Genomic DNA, 26,400 nt, shown 5'->3' with positions numbered 1-26,400 from the left:
ATATATATATATATATATATATATATATATATATATATATATATACACACATGTATATATTGTATATATAATATATATAATATATATATATATATATATATATATATATATACTGTATACACACATAATACATACATACATACATGTATATATATATACATTTATACATATATATATATATGTATATATGTATATATATACATATATATATGTATGTATATATACATATATACATATATATGTATATATATACATACATATATACATATATGTATATATATACATATATGTATATATATACATATATATATATTTATACATATATACATACATATATATATGTGTATATATATATATGTATATATTCATGTATATATACATATATATGTATATATACATATATATATATATATATATATATATATATATATATTTATTTATATTTATATACACATATATACATATATATGTATATATGTATATATATACATATTATTATTATTATTATTACTATCCAAGCTACAACCCTAGTTGGAAAAGCAAGATGCTATAAGCCCAGAGGCCCCAATAGGGAAAAATAGCCCAGTGAGGAAAGGAAATAAGGAAATAAATAAATAAAGAGAACAAATTAACAATAAATCATTCTAAAAAAAGCAACAACGTCAAAACAGATATGTCATATATAAACTATTAACAACGTCAAAAACAAATATGTCATATATAAACTATAAAAAGACTCATGTCTGCCTTGTCAACAAAAAAGCATTTGCTCCAACTTAGAACTTTTGAAGTTTTACTGATTCAACCACCCGATTAGGAAAATCATTCCTCAACTTGGTAACAGCTGGAATAAAACTTCTAGAGTACTGCGTAGTATTGAGCCTCAGGATGGAGAAGGCCTGGCTATTAGAATTAACTGCTTGCCTAGTATTACGAACAGGATAGAATTGTCCAGGGAGATCTGAATGTAAAGGATGGTCAGAGTTATGAAAAATCTTATGCAACATGCATAATGAACTAATTGAACGACGGTGCCAGAGATTAATATCTAGATCAGGAATAGGAAATTTAATAGACCGTAAGTTCTGTCCAACAAATTAAGATGAGAATCAGCAGCTGAACACCAGGCAGGAGAACAATACTCAAAACAAGGTAGAATGAAAGAATTAAAACACTTCTTCAGAATAGAATGATCACCGAAAATCTTAAAAGACTTTCTCAATAGGCCAATTTTTTGTGCAATTGAAGAAGACACAGACCTTATATGTTTCTCAAAAGTAAATTTGCTGTTGAGAATCACACCTAAAATTTTGAAAGAGTCATACAAATTTAAAGAAACATTATCAATACTGATATCCGGATGTTGAGGAGCCACCGTCCTTGACCTACTTACAATCATACTTTGAGTTTTGTTAGGATTCAACTTCATACCCCATAATTTGCACCATGCACTAATTTTAGCTAAATCTCTATTAAGGGATTCACCAACCCCAGATCTACATTCAGGGGATGGAATTGATGCAAAGAGAGTAGCATCATCTGCATATGCAACAAGCTTGTTTTCTAGGCCAAACCACATGTCATGTGTATATAGTATGAAAAGTAATGGGCCAAGAACACTTCCCTGTGGAACACCGGATATCACTTTCCTATACTCACTATGGTGCCCGTCAACAACAACTCTTTGGTATCTATTACTTAAAAAATCAATAATAATGCTAAGAAACGACCCACCCACTCCCAACCGTTTCAGTTTGAAAACAAGGGCCTCATGATTTACACGGTCAAAGGCAGCACTAAAATCAAGGCCAATCATACGCACTTCCTGACCACAATCAAGGGACTTCTGTACAGCATTGGAGATTGTAAGAAGGGCATCACATGCTCCAAGACCTTTACGAAAACCAAATTGCAAACTAGGGAGTAGATGATTACCTTCAGCAAACCTATTAAGACGTTTTGCCAGAAGACGTTCAAAAACTTTAGATAATATGGGAGTTATGGAAATTGGGCGGTAATCAGTGGGACTTGAGCTACCACAAACACATTTACATAGAGGAGTAACATTACCAACTCTCCAACAAGTGCTAAAAGCTCCTCTTCTTGCTAACTTGCGCAAAATAACAGATAACTTTGGAGCTAAGAAATCTGCTGTCTTTATAAAAAACAAAGGAAAAATACCATTTGGGTCTACACCTCCATAAGCATCAAGGTCCATCAAGAGAGCTTTAATCTCACGAGATCTAAGAGCTAAACTAGTTAGTTTAGCCTCAGGAAAACAGGAATGAGGAAGTTCAAGTTTTTCATTACTCTGTTTACTGTCAAAAACATCAGCCAAAAGGGTTGCCTTTTCCTTTGGACAGTGAGTGACTGAGCCATCAGGTTTAAGTAAATGAGGAACTGTTGCATCTACACCAAAGAGTGCAGATTTAAGGGTAGACCACCATTTATGTTCCTGAGTTGTACCAGAAAGGGTTTCTTTTATGGTTAAATTGTACTCCTTTTCAGTTGAGGCATAAACTCTCTGAGCAAAAGCTCGAAGTTGAGTATAGTTGTTCCAGGTCAAATCTGATCTGTTACCCTTCCAAAGGTGATAGGCCTCCTGCTTCTCCAAATAAGCACGTCTACAATCATCATTGAACCACGGTTTGTCTTTCACTCGGTACCTTAGTACACGAGAAGGGATACGCCTATCGATTATGTTGACTAGATTCTCATTCAAAGGGACAACAGGATCTACACTATTATATAATTGTGACCAATTCAAGCACAAAAGATCATGCAAAATCCCATTCCAGTCTGCTTGGGATTTCATATAAATTTTACAAGAATATGATATATCAGGGACAGGCTGCCCAGTCTTCACTAATAATGAAATCAAGGCATTATCAGATGTCCCGACTGGAGAACCAACCTTACTAGTTATAACGCCAGGGTAGTCAATCTGGTAAAACTCGCTGGTAAAGAGACTGATGTCTCACCAGGTAAATCCTCGGACAGCTAGATTAGGGTCAGGTTCAGATTTCCTTTTATGGGCTCTCGTGGCATGGTTGGTTTCGACCTGGCCTTTCATTAGAAGGGGCTAGCGTTCGATCCCAAGTATGAGGTAGAAATTTATTTCTATTTGAACACGATGTTGTGTTGATATTTATCCATATTGACTCATTAGGGGTAATTTGAATGAATTACTACCAATTGTGTCACGTGGTGGCCCGGGGAAATCTGGTAAAACTCGCTGGTAAAGAGACTGATGTCTCACCAGGTAAATCCTCGGACAGCTAGATTAGGGTCAGGTTCAGATTTCCTTTTATGGGCTCTCGTGGCATGGTTGGTTTCGACCTGGCCTTTCATTAGAAGGGGCTAGCGTTCGATCCCAAGTATGAGGTAGAAATTTATTTCTATTTGAACACGATGTTGTGTTGATATTTATCCATATATATATATATATATATATATATATATATATATATATATATATATATATAAATTTACATTTGTTTTGGGTGCTTTCAATGCTAAAGTAGGTCAAAAGAAGAGAAGAGAATCAGCAGTAGATAACTTTATAGTAGACACAAGAAGTGACAGAAGTGACTTGCTTGTAAAATTTGCTGAAAGAATCAATCTTGAAAACCTGAACATCTTGTATAAAAAGGTACATAGAAAATGGACATGGAGAAACTGAAAATGAAATAGATTTTATTCTTAGTGAAAGTCAATTTAGTTAAAGATGTACCAGTGTTGATCAAGTTAAAGTCAAGTGATCATAGAGTGGTAAGAAGCAAAATTTTTTAGTTCTAGGGAAAGAGAAAATTTAATTTTAAGAAAGAAAATAAACACTCCTGTAATAAGAGAAAAATCTGATGAGCATATTTTGACAATTCCAAAGGAGTACTCTCAGCTACCTGATGAAATGGAAGCAAGTAAAGGAGAAGTGAACAGTACTTTAACAACATTTGCATTGGAATTAGCACAAGAAATTCGTGGAAGAGTTCTTAAAGAAGATCAAGGAAAACTACCTGAAAAATTACCAAAAACCTAATAAAGAAAAGATTGGAAATGATGGTAAAATCCAAGAGAGATTAAATAAAATTAGCAGAACTTTCCAAAACAATAAATAAACTAAAAACCCAAGATGTTCGTAAACACAATGACCAAAATCGAGGAAACACTAAAGAAAGGAAGAAGCATCAAATTGATGAAAATAACACTTGGAACAGGGTGCCAACAGATTTTTGCTCTAAAGGATGAAAATGGAAATATTTTATACAATAGAGATGGAGTGAAAGAAATTGCTGAAGATTTCTATATAATAGTGATATGAGAAATAACTTCACTATTAGAAATAAGGAAACACCTGAGCTGGGTACCAAACGTAACAGTAGGAGAAGTAAAGAAAGCAATGAAAATCATGAAAAGAGGCAAAGCAGCAGGAAAAGATGGCCTAACAATTGATTTTATACATATATAGATTTCATAGAAGTAAAACTGGCTGAACTCAACACATAGTGTCTGCAAGAATGCTCAATAACTACATCTTGGAAATACTTTATAATTATTCTAATTCACAAAAAGAGAGACACAAAAGATCTGAAAAATTACCGCACAATAAGTTTATTCTCCGTAGTATATAAAATATTTACAAAGATCTTATTAGGCTGAATAGAAAGACAGCTAGACCAATCAACCAAGAGAGCAAACAGGCTTCAGAAGTGGATAATCAACAACTGACCATATACTTGTAAGTAACTAGCCAATGAAATATTAACCTTGTATGGCAAACCACTATGTATGGCATTTTTAGACTATGAGATAGCTTTTGGTTCTGTTAAAACATCAGCAGTAATGAAAGCCCTCCAAAAACAAAGAATAGAAGAATCTTATGTTAGAACACTTGAAGATTTCTATACAGGTAGTACAGTAATCCTAAAACTTCATAAATATAGGGAGAAAATTCCAATTGTGAAAGGAGTTAGACAAGGAGGCCCCATCTCTCCTAAATTATTCACAGCATGCAGAGAAAAAGTTTTTTAAGAATTTAGATTTGTAAAATGTATGAATTAATAATAATGGCGAATACCTTAACAATTTCTGATTTGCAGATGACTGTTGTTTAGTGAATCATGGGAGGAATTACAAAAGATGATAAAAGATTTGAGTAGAGAAAGGAGAAATGTAGAACTGGAAATGAATACGAGTAAAACTAAGGTAATGTTAAATGAAAATGCAGACAGACAGCAAGTAAGAGTTATGGACGAGCCTCTAGAGATTGTTAATGAATATTTGTACTTAGGACAATGTTACAGTATATATACACTAAATATATGTATATTGTATTACAAAACTTGTGAAAAGGGCTTATTTTTCATATATGATGTGAAAATAAAACATTTAGTTTTTTCATGTATGTTAATGCAAAAATAAAACCATATATTGTAATGCGAAATTATCGCTGTGTTTTACAAGAGTTCTAGATTCTGTTTCAGCGCCAGTCGTCTGGCGGGCGTTCACGCTATACAGTACAAGATGTTTCGAGAATGGGTTCGTGCTTCTTGTCTGTCAGGAACATTCAGAAGTATTGGTTCCCCGTATATAAAGGACAAGTGTCAAGCAAGATGAGATACCTGACTGAACACTACACGTGAGTGGAGACATTTCAGTTAAATCCACTGTGACCTGGAATTTGTAACTGAATTTGCAACAATATAATATCTTCAAGAATATAAAGGAATTCAAAGGCTCGTCTGTTCAATGTCAGAAACTGTTTCTACACATCAACGTTTTATATCTGAAACTAAGAATATCATCTGTCCCTTGCTGCATAAAAGTTTGTGAAGCCAACTCGACCTACTTTTTGTAAGAACTTATGTTTATCATTATTTAGTTTTGGTGTGCTGTGAGTATTCGGTGGATCTTGCGTAATGCTGTAAATATTTATGTTAAATCTTGTAGTTTAATTTTCTGTTTGTTGGCTATCATTTTCATTTGCTGTTTATGTTTTGCTATTGTTTGGTTATCTTTTTTTAGTAGATTTGCATAATCTTCGTCATGTATGATAGTTGAATGTAACAGACAGACAGTAAGTGTTTCGCCAGGATATGAGACCAAAATTTTAAGTAGGATGATCATGGGATGGAGAGCATTGGGTAAAGAAAATGAGATTATGAAAAGTAAAATGCCACTTTATCTAAATAGTAAAGTATTTAACAGGATGGTCTTACCGGTATTAACTTATGCATCAGAAACTTGAAACGTTACTAAAGCCTTGGACCATAAACTAGTTACAACTCAAAGAGGTATGGAAAGAATAATGATGGGAATAACACTGAGAGACAGAAAAAGAACAACATGGATACGAGAGCAAACTAAAGTAGAGTATAGTCTAACAACTTGTAAGAAAAAGAAATGGACATTGGTAGGACATATAATGAGATTGACAGACAATATATGGACATTAAGAATAACAGAAGGGGGAATGGAGCTCTAGAGATTGTAAAATAGGCAGAGGAAGGAAGAGAAGACGATGAGTCAACGATCTAAGTAAGTTTGGAAGCGTGGACTAGCACCGAAAGATGAAAGTGGAAGGACACACACACACATATATATATATTTCTATATATATATATATATATATATATATATATATATGTGTGTGTGTGTGTGTGTATATATATACAGTGTATATATATATATATATATATATATATATATATATATATATATATATATATATATATATATATATATATGTGTGTGTGTGTGTGTGTGTGAGTATGTATAATAAAATCACAGACAATAAAGCATAAGTAGTAACAGATATAACAATATTTGTATAATTTTGTTAAGAATAATGGCTTCCTTAGTTGCATTGATCTTGTACTCTGTCTTCTCAATGGCTCTTATTATCTCCTTTTCAAAATTACTGCATGCAGCCAGTAATTGGGCAAAAGTCATTCTTCACGATGGGTAGTCAAACTCAGGAGTAATTAGCGAATCAAGCTTTTAATGTAAAGTTTACAAGTCAGGTAAAATTTACAAGTTGGGTAAAAGAAAACAGTAAACAAGCTACATGTTTCGGGAGTGTCGTCTCCCTCAGGCTTGAGTAGTGATGGAAATGATGCTGGCTAGCATCATTTCTACCACTCTACTCCAGGGTCATATATTGTTCGATGAGGGAGGAACAATCTGGGAGGTCATGGCATCTAGGGTTAAGGGTATGGCCTAGAAGGCAGACATAACATTAGACAACCAAACCATATGTTTGAGGGGGGTTAGAGTAAGATCCAGGTGAAGGTCTGCAACAACAACACTACATCCTGCTTTCATCTCTCTGCTAAAACCTTTGTCCTTTTCCATCTCTAGAAGTTACTCTTCCCTATATATGCCCACTGCTTTCTGATGCCAAATCTGCCATTTGCAGCCTTCTCAATACTATTTATGAACTGATAAAAAACTTCTCAGTATCAACTTCATCCTATCAAAAAGCTTGGCCTCAATGACCTTCGATGTTAGGATGCCAGAAAACCCAAAATCAATCAATCTGTAAAAAAAAACTTAAATGACCGCAACAAAAATGGGATAATCTCTGTGAAAGCGCACAAGGTAACGAATGAATGCTTGAGGCATTGTGTGCAATTGCTACTTCTATTCACTTTCTGTACAACTTTTCTATTAGGAACAGCATCTGCCCTCATTCAGATGCAACTCTCAATGTTGTCGGATGACTCCACGGTTTTTAGCAAATATTTCTGCCAAATGGTGCCTCATCAAACCACTTACAGTTAGAATAAAGGGTGATGTCAGAGTACGTCATCGGATCACCAGAGGATTATTTTTAGTTTTAACTCTGAAATCAGGCAAGAGATAAAATCACCTTATCCTTACCAAGGCCTACTTTAGAAAATATTGCTGGTAGTTCACTGGTTGGTTTTTTTATGTTAAAGTTAACAGATAAATTTTTCAAGTTAAATCTTGAGTGAAAGCTTTTTCAATGGTTCTAAATATGAACTCTTTAGCTACTGTAACACTGTCTAAATTTTTTAAAATAATATGACTACTGAAGGTCTTTTGATATCAAAAGACATAAAAACATTTGTTAAAATTAAAATGTCTGATATGGATTAATCAGCATAAATTTATATCTTTAATTGGTGAAAGGGAAAATTCCTTATCATAGAAAAGGAAACTTAAAAATATAGAAATAACTAGTTCTAGTAAATAAATTTCTCGACTTATGCCAATCAAAATAAACATTCCATTTTTTATACTTATTATTTCAGTAATACCTTGAGATACGAATGCATTAAGATGCAATTTTTTTGGAAATACGATGATACATTATCTCTATATTTACGCCCTAAGATACAGCATATATTTTTGATATACGATTTCAAAAATCGCGCGACACCATCAGTAGGTGGCAGAGTGTTCGTTCGGTTACTCGAGTTGATCCAAATGCTCACTCGGCACCTAAGGTTACCCGAACTTCTCTCTCCCCGTGTGTTTGTTGTATAGAAAACGTTGTGTTGTGTGTTTTCGATTCTCATGTGACTTCCTTTATTTTATTAACATTTATTAACATTTATTGTGTAAGCCATGGGTCCTAAGTCTAAGGATAAGGATGGGGATAAGAAAAAGACCAAGAAAATGATCTCAATGGAAATAAAGCATGAGATAATAGGAAAGCAAGAACGAGGTGTGAGAATCTGTGATTTGGCCGCTGAATATGGCTACAATGCGTCCACCATATCCACCATTCTCAAACAAAAGAATGCAATAAAGAAAGTGCAGCCTTCTAAAGGTGTAACTAAATTGTTATGTCAAAGTTGTGTTCTAATTTGCATAATGAGATGGAGCGCCTACTTTTGATATGGATAAAGGAAAAGGAACTGGCTGGTGACTCGGTTACAGAAACTATAATTTCTGAAAAAGCTGTTGCCATCTTCAATGACCTTAAATGGGATGCAGCTGAGGAGGGAGGAGAGTCATCGCAAGGCACTGGAGATGAGTTTAAAGCCAGCCGTGGCTTGTTTGAAAATTTCAAAAATCCAACTGGCATCCACTTAGTCGTTAGGCATGGTGAAGCAGCAAGTGCAGATGTGAAGGCTGCTGAAGAATTTATTCAGCGCTTTAATTCTCTTGTTGCCCAGGAAGCCTACATACCTCAACAGGTATTTAATTGTGATGAGACAGGGCTTTTTTGGAAAAAAAAATGCCAAGAAGGACCTATATCACCGCTGAGGAAAAGAAACTTCCCGGACATGAGCCTATGACGTATAGGCTTACTCTCGCCCTTTGCGCTAACGCTACCTGTGATTGTAAGGTGAAGCCATTGTTGATGTACCACTCTGAGAATCTCAGGGCCTTTAAAGCCCATAAGGTGTTGAAAGAAAAGCTACAGGTTATGTGGTATGCTAATAGTAAGGCCTGGGTAACACGGCAGTCCTTCATCGATTGGATGTACCTAGCGTTTGGTCTTGCTGTTAAAAATATCTAAGAGAAAATGGTCTCTCGCTTAAATGTCTCCTGTTGGACAATGCTCCTTGTTATCCTCCAGGTCTTGGGGATGACATCTTGGATGAATATAACTTCATTAAAGTGTTGTATCTGCCAGTCAACAAGACATCTATCCGCCAGCCTATGGACCAACAAGTGATATTGAATTTCAAGAAACTCTACACAAAGCACCTATTCAAACGGTCTTTTGAGGTTACTGAAAACACCAGCTTCAATTTAAGAGAATTTTGGAAAGATCATTATAATGTCGTAATCTGCCTTAAATTGATCCATCTTTCCTGGCAAGGTGTTATCAAGAGAACCTTGAACTCAGCCTGGAAAAAAGCTATGGCTAAGTGTTGTTGCCGAGTACGACTTTGAGGGGTTCAATCAAACACCTGAACCACCTGTTGAAGAGGAAATTGTTTCTATTGGTCATTCCATGGGGCTGAAGGTAGATGAGGCAGATGTTGTGGAGTTGGTTGAAGAACATGCTGAAGAACTCACAACAGAGAAGCTGAAGGAGTTACAGGAGATTACCCACATGGAGGTAATGCAAGAACTCAGCAGTGAGGAGGAGGTCGGGGAAGAGGAGGGGCTAACTTCAAGAGAAATTCGTGAGATCCTCGTCGTGTGGCAAAAAGTATCGGATTTTGTTGAAAAAAGACACACTGAGAAATTGCATACATGGAGAGCGAGGGCCTATTAAAATGATACATGCCTAACACGCTTCAGAAACATCTTAGAGAAAGAGGCAAAAGCAGGCCTTTTTTTATAAAATGACCACGCAGTCTAAGTGTTGAAGGTGAGAAGGCCAAAAGTGATAGTGGAACTTGAAAAAAAAAGGAAAGCAAAAAAAATTGCAAAACAAAAAGCCAAAAAAAAATTGAAAAATCAAAAGCCAAAAAAAATTCATAAGGAACAGCCAAGAAAAAAAATACAAAATGCAAAGCAAGGCAAAAAAAAAGTGTGTTTGTGTGTGTGTGTGTGTATATGTATCGTAGGCTAGGCTCTGCTGTCTCACCCCTTTCTCCCTGCCTCCTCCTCCTCCTAGCTCACCTTCGTTAGCCGCTCATCCCTGTCTCCATGGTAAGTTGGTTACAATTTTATTCTTTATTTTTTTTATTCATCCTTTGTGTTACATGAAGACTTAAATATTAAGCATTAGTAAGTTCATTCAACATTTTTAATTGTGAATAATCTTGCCGCTTTCTACAGCTGCCATATTGTGTGTGTGTGCTGGTAGCCTTGCTTCTATCCCTCCCTCCTCCTGGCAGGCATACCGTACGCTGCCAGCGCTCGCCTAGGTGGTGAGTACAACTTTTATTGCTTTTTCCTATTCATTCTTAAAAAATGAAAGCCTTAAATATTAAGCGTTCAGTATGCCCATACAACGTTTTAATTGTGTTTATCTTGCCGCTTTTTACAGCTACCATATTGTGTGTGGCAGCCTTGCTTCTCTCCCTCCCTCCTCCTTACATGCATCCCATATGCTAGTACTCGCCTAGGGGGTGAGTACAACTATATTTTTCTATTGTTTTCATTAACATTTATTATATATCAATTTCCATGTCATTACAGTTGTATTTATCTTTCTTCAGTGATTGTTGAGTGTAATTTGAGCTTGTTTTGGGTAAATTTCTTACCCTTGGAATAGATTAATTGTTTCTCTTAATTCAAATAGGAATAATTATTTTGAAATACGATTTTTTTAGATACGTCGGCGGTCATGGAACGAATTAAATTCGTATCTCAAGGTATTACTGTAGTCTGTCTTTTGGAACCTATGACCTAGAAGACCTCGAGAGTCATTTGCTTCCAAGGATACAGTGAAAAGGTCTCCATTCGATAAGATGTTGCTAGTTTGGATTTAGTAGTATTACCTGTGATTAGTCATCTGAAAGTATTGGTTTGCAAGCCAACTCCCGTGAACACTCTTAGAGAAGCCAAAGAACTGTGAACCATTCCCTTTGTGGACAAAACATAGCTAGCAGTGCCATCCTTCTCTTTACAGAAATCCAGAGTTTGTCTAATACCTTCCAAATCGTGTTGACAGGTGGAAAAGTCTAAAGATCCAGATTTGACCTGGTCAAGTCTTTTAATGGGGTATTTACCTTAAATGATGAACAAATCAATTCTTTTTTTCTAAGTGACAATGCAAACATGTCTGCTTTTGGTTGACTTCACCTCTTTCAAATTTCTTGGCATAATAGCTGATGTAGCAACCATTCTTTTGGACACAGGTAATTTTTATGTTTAACAGATCTGCTAAGATGTTTGATTCCCCCACAATGAACCGAGTAAGAGAAATTATTTCTCTTAGATATCCTCAAGTAAATAGTATTTCATCTATCCAGTACAGGGATTGAATTTTGTCGCCCCTTCTTTCTGGCATGACGGCAATGTTGTTGTGGTATCTGAAAATGATACCATGGTGTTTTCTACCACGTTTCCTATACCTGAAGGACCTTGAATATCGTTATAAGTTCCTGTGAATTGATATAAAGAGACGATATCTGCGGTCCATTTCCTAGACTGATGAAAAAGATCTAGTGTTTTTTCCTCTTCCATGTGAAGGATCCGGGATTAGAGAGGTCTGGGATCTTCATCCCCGAGAAAACTCCTTGGGGTGACTGATCAAAATTGCCCCACCGACTCAACAATTATATCCAGTTCTTAAGAGATTGAACCAGCTTTCCCAACAGAAAAACTTGTTAAGGAATTTCTTTTAACATCCTCAAATAAAGAATCTTCTGAATAAGCACCAGAAGAGACTTACAGACCAGAGACCTCAGCTTTTCTAGAAACCTGAGAACTATATATGTTGAGCCTGCGTTCTTTCCAACGCATGTCAAAAATAGTCAGTCACCGAGTATAACAGAAATCTGAATCCCATGATTCTTAGCCTTTGGAAATAGGGGCCATCATCCAGATGCTTAAGGGACCATCCTGTCACTGCAAAATCGATTTTTAGAATGAGAAAGCGATGTGACGCCAAGCATGTTATTGTTACTGGTAAGTCTCATTACTTTAATAGAGTTATTGGTATATTGGAAGGTTGGAAGAAAGGAAAATTGGAAATTTTTCCATGTTTAAGTGGTAACTTTGTAGTGTTTTAGCTGACTGCAGCCATATGTATCATGCAGACTAGGGTTACTCTCCCGGGATCCCTGCCATTTTTTGAGGGTTGAACAATCCTGGTAATTTTATCATTGTCTTGGGATTTTCTGGGACAAAGTATTAATTACAAAGATGTAAATCATTACAAGCTTCGTACTAAATGTTACCTACAGACAGTGCCCTTAATTTTACTTTTACAGATATAAAATTATGTTTTTCATTTTTTTTTATATTATCAACTGCAAAAAATAATATTTGATTGCCAAGTTGAAAATCATTATAAATTTCGTACTTAATATTACTTACAGACAGTCCCCTAAATTTTACTTTTACTGATATAAAATTATGATTTTCATTTTGCTATATTATCAGCTGCAAAAAAGGCATTCATTTTAGTTTTATAAAATCAGAAAACTATCTACTGTAATTGAATACACTCAAAATTTGTTTTAATTTCCATTAACATTTCAGCAAGTAGTAATAAAAGAAAATACCATTAAACATAATGTTGTACGGTGTTCTACTAAAGTTGTTCATATGTTTACGGACAACTAAGGACTGCCTCATGATTGAGCCTCCTTAAGTAAAGCTCTGACCATAAACATCAGCCTTTATGAAGAACTCCTTATATTATACTGTACTGTACATTGTGAGCTTTTCTCATTAATATTATGCATTTACAACTCCATATTATATCTAATTAATAAATGAAAATCTGTCACTCCAACTGAAAATTCAATTGCCAACAAACCCCAAGGCTTTGTGGGGTGACCAGCTAGTTAAGAAAAAATTTAAGAGAAAAAGATTAGAGTAAAGTGTACATGAGTGTACTCTCATCATCTCATGCAGATAACTTGAGTAAAAGAGTAATGGAATACCATAGTGCAGTGGCTATGGCACGACTCTATACTTGTAAACTGTTTATATGGTTAAAGGCCAGAGTAGAATTAACAAAAATGAGAATAATAATGATAATAGTAATAATAGTAATAATAATAATTTAGGCAATTCCTAAAGAAATAGACATCCCGGGATTCCGGGATTGGATGAAATTTTATCCCAGAATGCCGAGACAAAAACATCCTTCCAAAATGAGAAAACCTTATACAGACTACCTATTGTCAGAATGCTAACCATACTCTAACACCACACTATACAAAAATGATATGGAATACCCCAGAGTTCTGGGCAAAAGAAAAAAGATTGGAAAAGAAATGCGCACCAGTCACCACCCTGTGATTTTAATCTGTGGAAGGGACTCAGCAAAAACCTTAGAACTTCCATATGACTTTATCGGTCAGTATGCACACTTCATTCTAGTTGGACTTTTCTGAGTTAAATCAGGGGGAGAATAATAATAATACTGAATACTCTAGCTCAAGTCTCGGTACGAATTTAAAAAGAAATTAATAACGGATTAAATATGGCTGAGGAAACATTCAATTGATATAAGGGTGATAAATTAAAGTACAGTATTGTATTTTGTGACAGAGAAAGAAAAATATTTATTTCATAGACATAGTTTGCAGCATGAAATATTAAGGGCTTTGGTTCATGTGATATACTTCCTTCTATTTCCAGTGCTGCACAGAAACCTCAGACTGGTCAGGATGTTTATACAGTAGATCCTCTACTTACGATTGCCTAAATATACAAATTTTCCAACGTACGATGTGAAATTCGATCAAATACTCGACTCAACATCCGAAGTAATTTCCAACATATGACGTCGAAGTTTCTCCAAGTGTCGCAGTTTCATGGTTAGTCTGCTAGACGGCAGCATATCGGGACGGATGTCATTTAGTGTCATGTGGGTCAGTTCACAGTTCTCCTTCCCATCGTGTGGTTCTCCTATGTTCAGATTGTAATTAACAGTGCTTAATACCTTCCTTTTTCACATTTCCTTCTTTATTTTATTATCATGTCCCAAGAAGGCTAGTGCGAATGACAGTAGTGGGGAAAAAGGGAATAAGGTAATGCTTTCCTTAGAATTAAAACAAGAAATCATAGAAAATATGAGCATGGTGTGCGTATGAGTGATCTGGCTAAACAATATGGCCGAAACATGTCTACGATCTTGACGTTCATTAAGCAAAAGGAAGCCTTCAAAGCGGTCAAACCATCCAAGGGGATCACCATCATTTCTAAACATCATACTCCTACCCTGGAAGAGATGAACGCCTTTTGCTTGTATAGATAAAGGACAAGGAAAGTGCTGGCGATACGATCACTGAAACGATCATATGTGAGAATGCCAGTGCCATCTATTGCGACTTGAAAGCAAGGGGCTCTGGGGGTGATGTGGGGGAGAGTTCAACTGATCCTACAACAGAGGAATTAATGGTGTCTCACAGTTAGTTCGAGAAATTCAAGAAATAGACCGAGATTCATTCAGTTGTACTGCATGGAGAGTCTTCAAGTTCAGACACCAAGCATCACCCACAAAAACTTCGTTTGCCTTATTGCTTCACAATTCGATGATATCTGCTTGACTCATTTCAGAAACATTCTGAATAGCCATACCAAGCAAACATCTTTCGATAAATTCTTTATAGAATCTACAAAGCGGTCTAGTGATTGTGAGGAAGAAAGTGAAAGTGAAGCAAAGAAAAGAAAGCCTGAAGTGAGTAACAGTGAAGAGACTGAAGGTGAAAATTAAAAAGGAAACGTAAAAAAAAATATATAAAATATAAAAATTTAATAAAAGTAAATATGGTAAGTTAGTTTAAAGTTCACGTAGTTAAAGGTATAGTAAGTTAAGGTACGTATCTCAGTTACCACCTCTACCTTCACACTGACCATATCCAGCATCTCCAAGCTTACACCTCTGTTTGCCTGGTTATAAGGTAAAGTGACATTAAAAAGTCCTTTTTGATTATTTTTTTATAATTTATTTGTTTTACATTTTTTATTGCTATGCGTAATTATCTGTAGTATTTATTAAGGAGTTATCATAGCTTTTTTGGCTGTGGAACGAATTAAACGAATTACCGTATATTCTTATGGGAGTATTTGATCCAACATAATTTGAACATACGAAGTAGGTCCCAAAACAAATTAAATTCTTATTTAGAGGTTCTGCTGTACTGTATATTGGGACTTGACTTTTGTTTGGATTTTTATAAGCACTGTACAGTATTGTTGAAAATATTAATGGGCAAAGTATCAGAAGACATTGTAATATACAGTGGAAAAATTATTGGAATGTCAGTTACCTAGCACAAACACTACCTGGCTCACTGTTGTTGCAGTGAAAATCTACTACTACATACAATACACGAAAAAAACTTTACTCCTGATATTTCCAGCTAATTAATAGTAATTTCATTTATAATACCTTTCTAATCCTTTATCTTATCAGAAAGATCATTCAGGTGTTTTCTCTCACTGGTACTGGATAACACATACTTGATTCTTAATGTCTTCAGATTAGGTAAAGTCATTTCCTTCATGACCAATTTCTAACCAATTCCGGCAATGTTAATACAGTAGATCATACAGTGCTTGGACGAGTTGAGATCTACTGAAGTGTTTCATAATGCTACTCAATGGCACGAAATGTATTTTTGGTAACATACCAAATTCCACACTAGCTCGCTTGAATTTATTAGCATTTTGGGCGATCACCACACCAACATATGTAGGAGTCTCCAAATTACACCTTGTCCACAGGAATTGATGGTTTTTTCTGGAGAACCAAGGAAATCACTACTGTGAATTGTCTAAAGTCTTTTGTTTCCTCTGATTTCTAAACCATAACACATACCCTGCTAGGTGTAGGGCCCCATTTACTCTATAAACAAGGGGTAATGTTATGAGACAATTTTGGAAAGAAGAGCATCAGTAGGGTCAGAGAATAGATAAAAAAAATCAGTTATGGTATACATACCCAAAAATTTAAAGTTGTATTTTTCTTAATGTTCATCATTGTTCTGATTTTTTTCACAACTTCCATATAGCAAGCTCCTAGATGAAAGCAGTATAAACAGGGGGGGATGTTCATAGAAATATTTGTTAAATATTACATAACCAAGGCAAACATGGGCTGTTAGTAAAGTTTAAAAGGCAAGATTAACTATTGGTTTAAGTGTGGTATTATTTTAAAAAATTTTTATAATTTGTCTCTCCCTCACATATAAACCTCCCAAAAAATGTGGGAGTCAGAATGATAACAACAAGGTATGAATTATTGAAATAAGCAGAATGTTAATAGTAAGATTTATGTATTTCATTACTTACCTTATAGTCAACTTTATTCTCTCCATGCCACTTTTAGTAATGTCAAGAAATTTTAGAATATGTTCTGTACAGGCCTATGATGACTCTGATTATATGAATTCATGATGTATACTGTACATGTGGTTGGTGTACATCACATTGTGCTATCTAGTGATATGGAGATGGGAGGAGAAAGATTTTTTTGTATATACAGGTTGGGAAGCCAGTGGCTTAATAATTTTAGCATGAGGGTGGCGAGTCAAGTATTGCAATAATAAGTTTTATAATTAGATTTTCTGGTTTTAAGATGAAATTTTAAAGTATTCTTTTATGGTGGGAAGTTCCCCTTAGATAATTTTGTTTTATGTTTACTTTGTACACAAAGTTGACTCGTGCTATACACTGTATTAATGTTATTTAATTGTTTATTTGTGTAGGTTATCTCATGCAAATTATTTCTGTTGTTTTCAGTTTTATGATTTGTTTGAAGAAGTCCAAGAAGCTTTACCAACAGCATTTAGCTACAAGTTTACTGGCGTTATACATGGCCTTGCACAGGCGTGTCGAAGACTTGAAAAAAGTCAAGGCCAGTGTTGGAAGGTACAGTAGTACAGCATGTTTTTATATTAATTTGTAAGACATGGTGTGTGTGCGTGTGTCTATTCATTATTTATGAGATAGTGTTAGTTGTCACTTTTACATGGGAAAATAGAATACTGTATTATATAATTATGTCACATTGCAGCTCATATAGAGTACTGTAATAGGAAGATTTATGTTCCCGTGCGAATGCAAACAATCGTCTTTTAAGTAGGAAGTATATTTCCAGCTCGAAGCTGGACGGCCGTTGAATCATTTAACAAGCAGTTAAGGAACACGTTAGGAGCCCGACTCCATTACTTGTCGAAGTCGCTTTACATATGCTTTTGGCTGCCATTGAGTATGAAAGTACTGATGTGCCCTTAAGCAAACTTTTCATTTTCTTTTTCTTGCAAAAAGTGAATGCTAGATGTTGATTGTTATTGTAAAGCAAGAGTCTTGATTGTGGGAGGAGGAACTTTACATCTAGTTTTGTTTTTATTTTTTTAGTTAATCCAGTTATAGATCCTCACCCTCTCATGCTAGGGGCATGAATGTTTGCAATCATCCTTCTGCTTAGTGTATGCCGTTGCCTCCTTTGCAGTGTCAGGCGTATGCTTTGAGGGGAGTAAGAGAGCTTTGCTTCTTCCTTCCACTCGTTGGGTAGGTTGTCCAGAGCACCAGCTACCCACTGAGATACTACCACTAGAGAGTTTTTGGGTCCTTTGACCGGCCAGACAATACTACATTGGATCCCTCTCTGGTTACGCCTCAGTTTTTCTTTGCCACACTTGCATTAGATAGGCTGGCCTATTCTTTTCTCATTCTCCTCTGTCCACATACACCTGACAACAATGTGATTACCAAACAATTCTTCATTGCTCGAGGGGTTAACCCTGGATAGGTACGCTCCTCGGACACCCCTTTAAGGGTATACTCGGACGCGAACGACCCCGACGGCAAAAAAATTCTTGAAAAATCAGTTTTTGCAGTAACCTCCTTTTTTCTTTTGCCAAAAAAAACTTCAATGAATGCTTAAAACAACTGTAAAGATAAATACTACTCATCTGCAGAAAAACTATTTATTATAAATATTTTAAAAAATTAAGTAGAAAAAAAAGACCTGACATAAAAATTCATAAAAAAAAAGTTTATACATATATACACAAATCCTTTTAGGAATTGATTCTTGAATGTTTAGGACACATCTTGATGTATTTTGGATGAAGTCAGACCCATGGAGGTGAAGATCTGAAATGAGAAAAAAAGGGTAACTTTTTTTGGCCAAAAAAATTTGTCCAAATTTCATGAATTTTTTTGGGTACCCAAATGAAATAGGAAGTGGCTAATTTTTTTAGGGAATAAACATATGTTATCCTAAAATAGAAATATGTAAAAAAATCTTCATTATTTTGTAAATTACATTTATATCAGGGGCCATATCTAAAGGTAATTTTTTGAGTACTTAGAAATTTCGTAAAAAAATACATATATTTAATATATAATATGATATTTATGCAGGTAAAAATATACCAAAATATCACAAATTCTATAGGGAACAAGAATATATATAGATAGGGCAGCTTACGCTTCGGATATGTCCACAAAATGGCCGCCAACCACACTGACTCAGACTCCCTAATCTGCCACTTGAAATGTAGGAAGGGAATGTCAATTTCAAGGTGTTATTTACTAATCTAATTATTATTGGATATGCATAAAAATTGTATGGTGGGTTGCTGGATAATTGTCGATTATTTTACGACTATAAAATTAAAATTCTGACCCAAAAACAATTTTTTGAAGGGAAATAAAATCGAAAAAAAAAAAATGTAAAACAATATAATATTTTAGCTAAAAAAATTTGATGATATTCAATCAAAAAAAAAAGTAAACAAAATTTTCCGACAAATAAACATCTAGAGGAATCATTACTCTGTGATAGTTCCTTAGTACGTAGTAATTTTGAAAGAATTGGGAAAAAACGAAAAAATGGCAATCACCGGAAAATCGAACACATACCTATATATACGCCATATCTGGCTAAAAAAAAGATAGGCATGGGTAGCCAGATCATCTAGAAACACTTTCCAACACTATAAAAATATAAGTTTTGCGACACTACTTGCCAATTCCTTACGGTAACATGACTAAGCGAAAAAATGCAAAACAAATAAAAAGGGGCACTCGCGGAAAAATGGCTAACATTCTAATATACGGCATTTCAGAAAAAAAAAATTCAGCCACGTGCTAGGCAAACCATCAAGGCACATTTTCCGACAAATAAACATCTAAATGAATCATTACTCTGTGATAGTTCCTTAGTACGTAGTAATTTTGAAAGAAATGGGAAAAAACGAGAAAATGGCAATCACAGGAAAATCGAACACATACCTATATATACGCCATATCTGGCTAAAAAAAAAAAAAATAGGCATGGGTAGCCAGATCATCTAGAAACACTTTCCAACACTATAAAATTATAAGTTTTGCGACACTACTTGCCAATTCCTTACGGTAACATGACTAAGCAAAAAAATGCAAAACAAATAAAAAGGGGCACTCGTGGAAAAATGGCCATTCTAATATACGGCATTTCAGAAAAAAAAAATTTCAGCCACGTGCTAGGCAAACCATCAAGGCACATTTTCCGACAAATAAACATATAAATGAATCATTACTCTGTGATAGTTCCTTAGTACGTAGTAATTTTGAAAGAAATGGGAAAAAACAAAAAAATGGCAATCACAGGAAAATCGAACACATACTTATATATACGCCATATCTGGCTAAAAAAAAAATAGGCATGGGTAGCCAGATCATCTAGAAACACTTTCCAACACTATAAAAATATAAGTTTTGCGACACTACTTGCCAATTCCTTACGGTAACATGACTAAGCAAAAAAATGCAAAACAATTAAAAAGGGGCACTCGCGGAAAAATGCCCAACATTCTAATATACGGCATCTCAGATAAAAAAAAAAGACATGCACGTGTTAGCCCAACCATCAAGGCACACTTTCTAACACATAAACATGAAAAAAAAAATCAATAATATACGGCAATTCCTTACTACGTAGTAAATTTTTACAAATATTGAAAAAAACAGAAATTGGCAACCGCAGTTAAATACCCAATATACCAATAACTACGTCGTATCTGACAAAAACAAAATCACGCATGGGTAGCCAGATCATCTAGACACACTTTCCAACACTAAAAAAGCAAAAGTTTTACGACACTTTCGCAATATCTTACGGAAAAATGACTTGGCAAAAAAATGAAAAAAAATGAAAAAGGGGTACTCGCGGTAAAATGCCCGACATTCTAATATACGGTATCTCAGATAAAAAAAAAGACATGCACGTGTTAGCCCAACCATCAAGGCACACTTTCTAACACATAAACATGAAAAAAAAAAATGAATAATATACGCCAATTCCTTACTACGTAGTAATTTTTACAAATATTGAAAAAAAACAGAAATTGGTAACCGCAGTTAAATACCCAATATACCAATAACTACGTCGTATCTGACAAAAACAAAGTCATGCATGGGTAGCCAGATCATCTAGACACACTTTCCAACACTAAACAAGCAAAAGTTTTACGACACTATTTGGCAATATCTTACGGAAAAATGACTTGGCAAAAAAATGAAAAAAAATGAAAAAGGGGCACTCGCGGTAAAATGGTCCTCGTGGTGATGAACGACATTTTAACTAAAAAAAAAATCATGCACATGGTAGCCAAACAATCCACCAAGACTTTCCACAACTGATAACCTATACAAGTTGCACCATTCTACGACAATTTCATAATACGTAATAACTTTGATAATTATGCAAACTACCTTAGAAGGGTAAACTCGGTCGCGCTCGACCCCGACGCGTCTCAGAAATCGGGGAAGGAGTACAGCTACAGCAATGCACATCTGGACACTACTAGAGCGTGTAGGGGAGACACCTCCTGCAGGTCGATCACCCACAAATTCAGTCACGGGGGTGAGTCACGTGAGAAAAACCTGTTTTTTTTTGACGCTCGGGGTCGCGAACGACCCACCGTACCTATCCAGGGTTAATTATGGCACTATAATTGTTCAGTGGCTACTCTACTCTTGGTAAGGGTAGAAGAGACTCTTGAGCTATGGTAAGCAGCTCTTCTAGTAGGACACCATAAAATCAAGCCATTTTTCTCTAGTCTTGGGTAGTCATATAGCTTCTGTACCATGGTCTTCCACTGTCGTTGGGTAGAGTTGTCTTGCTTGGGGTTACACTCAGGCACACTATTCTCTTATTTCTCTTCCTCTGTTTTTTTTTAAGTTTTTCTAGTTTATATATTAAAGATCTATTTTAATGTTACTGTTCTTTAAAAATTATTTTAATTTTTAATCATTTTTCTTGTAGTTTATTTATTTCCTTATTTCCTTTTCTCACTGGGTTATTTTTCCCTGTTGGAGCCTCTGGGCTATAGTATCCTCCTTTTCCAACTAGGGATGTAGCTTCGATAGTAATACTAATAATAATAATCTGCTATTGCCACTCCTGCTCTTACACCCCTGATTCATTCCCTAATACTGTAATAATAACCGCTATCGCCACTCCTGCTCTTACTCCCCTGACTCAATTCCTAATACTGTAATAATAATCTGCTATCACCACTCCTGTTATTACTCCCCTGGCTCATTCCCCAGGGAGTATGCGGTAGGAGCAAGGAGCCCTCAGACCTGTGTCAGCGGGTTTTCGGGTTTTGGTGGTGTGTGGGCTTCCTCCTGTGTTTGCCACACCCCTTTGTAGGTTGGAAGCTCTTCTCTGGTTGTGCCTCCGATGACGAAGAGTGTGATTTAAGGGTGGTTTTGCCTCCTTAGTTCTTTCAGTTAAGCTCCCCAATGCTAATGTCACCTTGGGGATGAAAGTGATGAAGGGGTCTGTGTGTCCCCAGTGTCAGTGTTCCTGGTGATGTCTGTAGTGGTTCCCCCTCCTTTGGGACCCCAGGGCCAAAAGGACATGATCTCCTGGTGCTGGATGGGTGTGTTCCCCATGCATCTACGTGATCAGGTCACCCTTGCTTCCTTTATGCTTCACCCGACCTTGTTCTTGGGGGATCTGGGGCTTCCGCTCTCCTAAAGTGTGACATTGCTCCCCAGTGTTGTAGCTCCTGTCAGAGCAACACCTGTGATTATCTCCTTTGGGGAAGCATCATTTCCTGGGTTTCTCAGACTTCAACTCCTCTGTTTGCAGAGCCTGAGGGGAGGGTTGGTTAAAGAAAGAAACATGCGTATTCTTCCTCCTCCAGTTCCTCTTCCTCGTCTTCCTCTTTGGCTTCCAGCTTTGTTCCCTTTGTCTAAGATGAAGAAGTAGAGAAAGAAGTCAAAGAAGCCTAGTCTGTTGTAGTAAAGGGTTCCTTTAAACACAGCATCTCTTAAGAGTGGTGAGTGGGACCAGAAGTCTCCTTACCCCATGGGGAGGGAGCCATGGCTCTGTGTTTCGATCCCCTGGGCTGATGCACAGGGCCTCTACTGAGCTTGGATCCCTGGCTACACTGGTAGCCAAGTGGGACTGGTGTCACACTCCTTGTTTAGTCCCCCACATGGCTAATACATGGGGTTGGGATTATGACCCCAGGTCACGGCTTCTAGCCTCTGCTCCACTAAGTATATGGCTCGGGTCCCAGGCTACCTTGATTGCCAAGTGGGAAAGGTGTTGCTGCCCCATATTTCCGGCCTCAAGTTTCCATTGTGAGGGGCCGAACCGTTACGCCACGTCACATCTTTGAGCCTCGACCTCAGCTTGGGTCCCAGACTACACCGGTAGCCAAGTGGGACATGTAACGTCCCAGTGTTTTGTCTCCTTGGGCCCCCAGACCACTGCTTGGATTGTCAGGCCTGGCCAATAGGGGAGGGCCGGGTACATGGCACTGTCACAGTCCCATGCCTTGGCACCCCCTGGGAGCCAAACTTGGATCTCTCCAATTACCTTGGTATTCGAATGGGTGTTGCCCCACTGGGACAAAAACAATGACCCCTGTGTCTAAGCCCTGAGCCTCAGACACCAGAGTTGTGGCTCAGGTGTCAGTTCAACATTATCAGTCCTCCAGGGCCGTAATCTTGAGTCATGACCACCCACCACAGCCAACATGGGGCATGGTGGCTCGGATCCCCCAGTTACCTAGGTGACGGGATTACTGGGGTATGTGTACGTGTGTTGGCTCCATGGACAAAGGCACGTTGCTGGGACCGTGACCTGTATCATGCTCCCCAGCTGCACCCTCTCCTCACCCCTGGCATCATGGATTAGGATCCCCAGCTATCCAATGGTCAGGGGGTTGGGCAGGAGTTATGACCCCAGACACTTGTTGCTACCCCGATTGATGAAGGAGCTTCGTCATTCTTCCTCTCTCCTTCTACTTGGACATGGACTCCTGCTCCTTCCTCAGCTTGCTGTATGTCGGTAAAGTAAGTTGAGAGGATGGCACCATTCGAAGCCTTCATTGGGCACTGGCGTACACCCCAGCCACTTGTTGCTACCCCGATTGATGAAGGAGCTTCGTCATTCTTCCTCTCTCCTTCTACTGGGACATGGACTCCTGCTCCTTCCCCAGCTTGCTGTATGTCGGTAAAGTAAATTGAGAGGATGGCACCATTCAAAGCCTTCACTGGGCACTGGCGCGCACCCCAGACACTTTTTGCTACCCCGATTGATGAAGGAGCTTTGTCATTCTTCCTCTCTCCTTCTACTGGGATGTGGACTCCTGCTCCTTTTTCAGCTTGTTGTATGTCGGTAAAGTAAGTTGGGAGGATGGCACCATTCAGAGCCTTCATTGGGCACTGGCGCGCACTGGAAGACCCAAGAGTTAGGGTGGAGGGATCTTCTCCCTGGGAGACATAGGGCCGTAGTTCATCCCTCTGCTCCGTCTAGTAAAGGATGAGTATTAGTACTCCATGTCTGCCGTGTTAGTTCATGGGATCTTTTTCCTAGTATTGCCAGCACTCCGAGGCCACCATCAATACTCAATTATGTGGTCAGTTCTGTCCTTCGAATAGAACAATCGTGTTCTGAGGAGGGGTGCGGAATTATTGTATGTCGGTAAAGTAAGTTAGGAGGATGGCACCATTCAGAGCCTTCATTGGGCACTGGCGCACACTGGAAGACCCAAGAGTTAGGGTGGAGGGATCTTCTCCCTGGGAGACATGGGGCCGTAGTTCATCCCTCTGTTCCGTCTAGTAAAGGATGAGTATTAGTACTCCATGTCTGCCGTGTTAGTTCCTGGGATCTTTTTCCTAGTATTGCCAGCACTCCGAGGCCACCATCAATACTCAATTATGTGGTCAGTTCTGTCCTTCGAATAGAACAATCGTGTTCTGAGGAGGGGTGCGGAATTATTCACCGTAGCAACCTATTGTCCCCTTTTCACAAGCTGGGTAAGAGGGCACTTGGAATTCGTCCGCTCCTAAAGCACTGGACCTTGGGCTGGTGTCGAGGGAGAAAGATAATACCATATTAGTACCTCTGATGATGCCCACTCACACTTTTGAAGGTGCGACGATCTGAGGGAGGATACCGGAAATCCATCTTGAAAGGCGGTTGGTGTCTCAGTCATCGGGCAGCACTTAGGTATCTCTCATTGGCCCATTCCATTTCCAGACAAGTATCCTCAAAAGTGTCTCTGTCACTCTGAAACTTTTCAGTGGGGCTTTTTAGGAAAGGCCTCTGGGCCTCTCATAGACCTTGGCAGAACCATACACAACTTCTCGGAAGGAACCTGGGCATACAGCTCTTTTGAGTTACCCTCTGTTTCTTTCAGGTAGTGAGGAGGTGGAAGAAGGGAGGAAGAGGGTTATGGTTTGCAGTATTCACCCCAATATTTTTTTCTTCATCTGAGAGTAAGGAGATTGTTTGCAGTGCCTTTGGTAAACCAACAATAACATAAGGCTAAGCCTTTTAAAGGTCCCATAACTTAAGGCCTTCAGCCTTTTAGCCCTCGTTCTCTCTTTTGTTGATAGAGTACTCATCCATTGTAGAATTAACCATGTACGGGATAGTTAGGTTACAGACACAGGCGTAATAAGCGAATTTCCGCGAATATTGGTGGGCTACCTCCTAACCTAAAATGTCACTGCCCCTTGCCCTGAGCAGGTGCCCGAGCTGATGATTAACACAGTAAATACTGCCTAATGTTGTTTTCATTTGGTTTATAAAGGGATTTTGACGAAGGAAAAATCTATTTCTGGGCGAGAGACCTGTGCCGCCCAGTGAAATACTCCTAGAGCACTATTTCTAAGGAATATAACTGCTATATATTACCAGAGAAAAAAAGCATAGGAATGCCAGGTTGAACCCAGCTCGCTCACCTATATAAGGTGTCGGTATAAAATACTGGGGCGTGATCATTCACAACCAGAGGTCTCGCACTATTTAGATATCTCCTCTTCAAAATCCCCGCCACAGCGAGGTGCCGATCAACACTACTACCACTAACCCAACCCACGCCAGTGACGTCACTCCTCATAGCACCCAAGGTTTGGGGCCCATGTTGGGAGGGAAGTCAAGGGAGGGTTCACTGGGCGGCACAGGTCTCTCGCCCAGAAATAGATTTTTCCTTCGTCAAAATCCCTTTTCTGGGCTCCGACCTGTGCCGCCCAGTGAAATAGTACCAGAGAAATGGTCCCAAAACTTGGAACAATACCTGAGGAAGTAAAATAAAATCCAAAATAACAGGTAAGAGGATAGCAAGACATAGTTGATTAAGGTTCACTATGTTCAGGAGGAATCACATTCCCTGCTGCCACTGTAGCAAATATAAGGCTTCCAGAAGTTTACTGGACATAAAGATGGGTCCTGCGGAAGTGGGACAATCTTCCAGGGGAACCGTCTGTCCTGGGGGTCCTCATTTTCGCTAAAAATCTTTTGTCAGGGGAAAGGAGTACTTCCCCTGACGAGAGAAATTCAATATGACCTGGATCTCTAGACAAGGCTGAAAGTTCTGATAT

General features: G+C 37.5%; 1 protein-coding gene across 2 annotated transcripts in view; it reads left to right on the top strand.

Annotated features, from left to right (window-relative positions):
* Nucleotides 1–26,400, top strand: part of LOC137626535 (nucleolar protein 9) — a 538,921-nt gene that overhangs the window by 352,748 nt on the left and 159,773 nt on the right. For both annotated transcript variants that reach the window (XM_068357589.1, XM_068357582.1), the window contains exon 7: nt 17,302–17,430. In XM_068357589.1, coding sequence (XP_068213690.1) covers nt 17,302–17,430 — 129 coding nt within the window. The remainder of the gene's footprint in view (nt 1–17,301; nt 17,431–26,400) is intronic.

Source organism: Palaemon carinicauda, chromosome 2 (genome assembly GCF_036898095.1).
Source record: "Palaemon carinicauda isolate YSFRI2023 chromosome 2, ASM3689809v2, whole genome shotgun sequence".
NCBI classification, from domain to species: Eukaryota; Metazoa; Arthropoda; class Malacostraca; order Decapoda; family Palaemonidae; genus Palaemon; species Palaemon carinicauda.
Note: the sequence above shows the minus strand (reverse complement) of the source record. Positions and strands in the feature narration are given on the sequence as shown.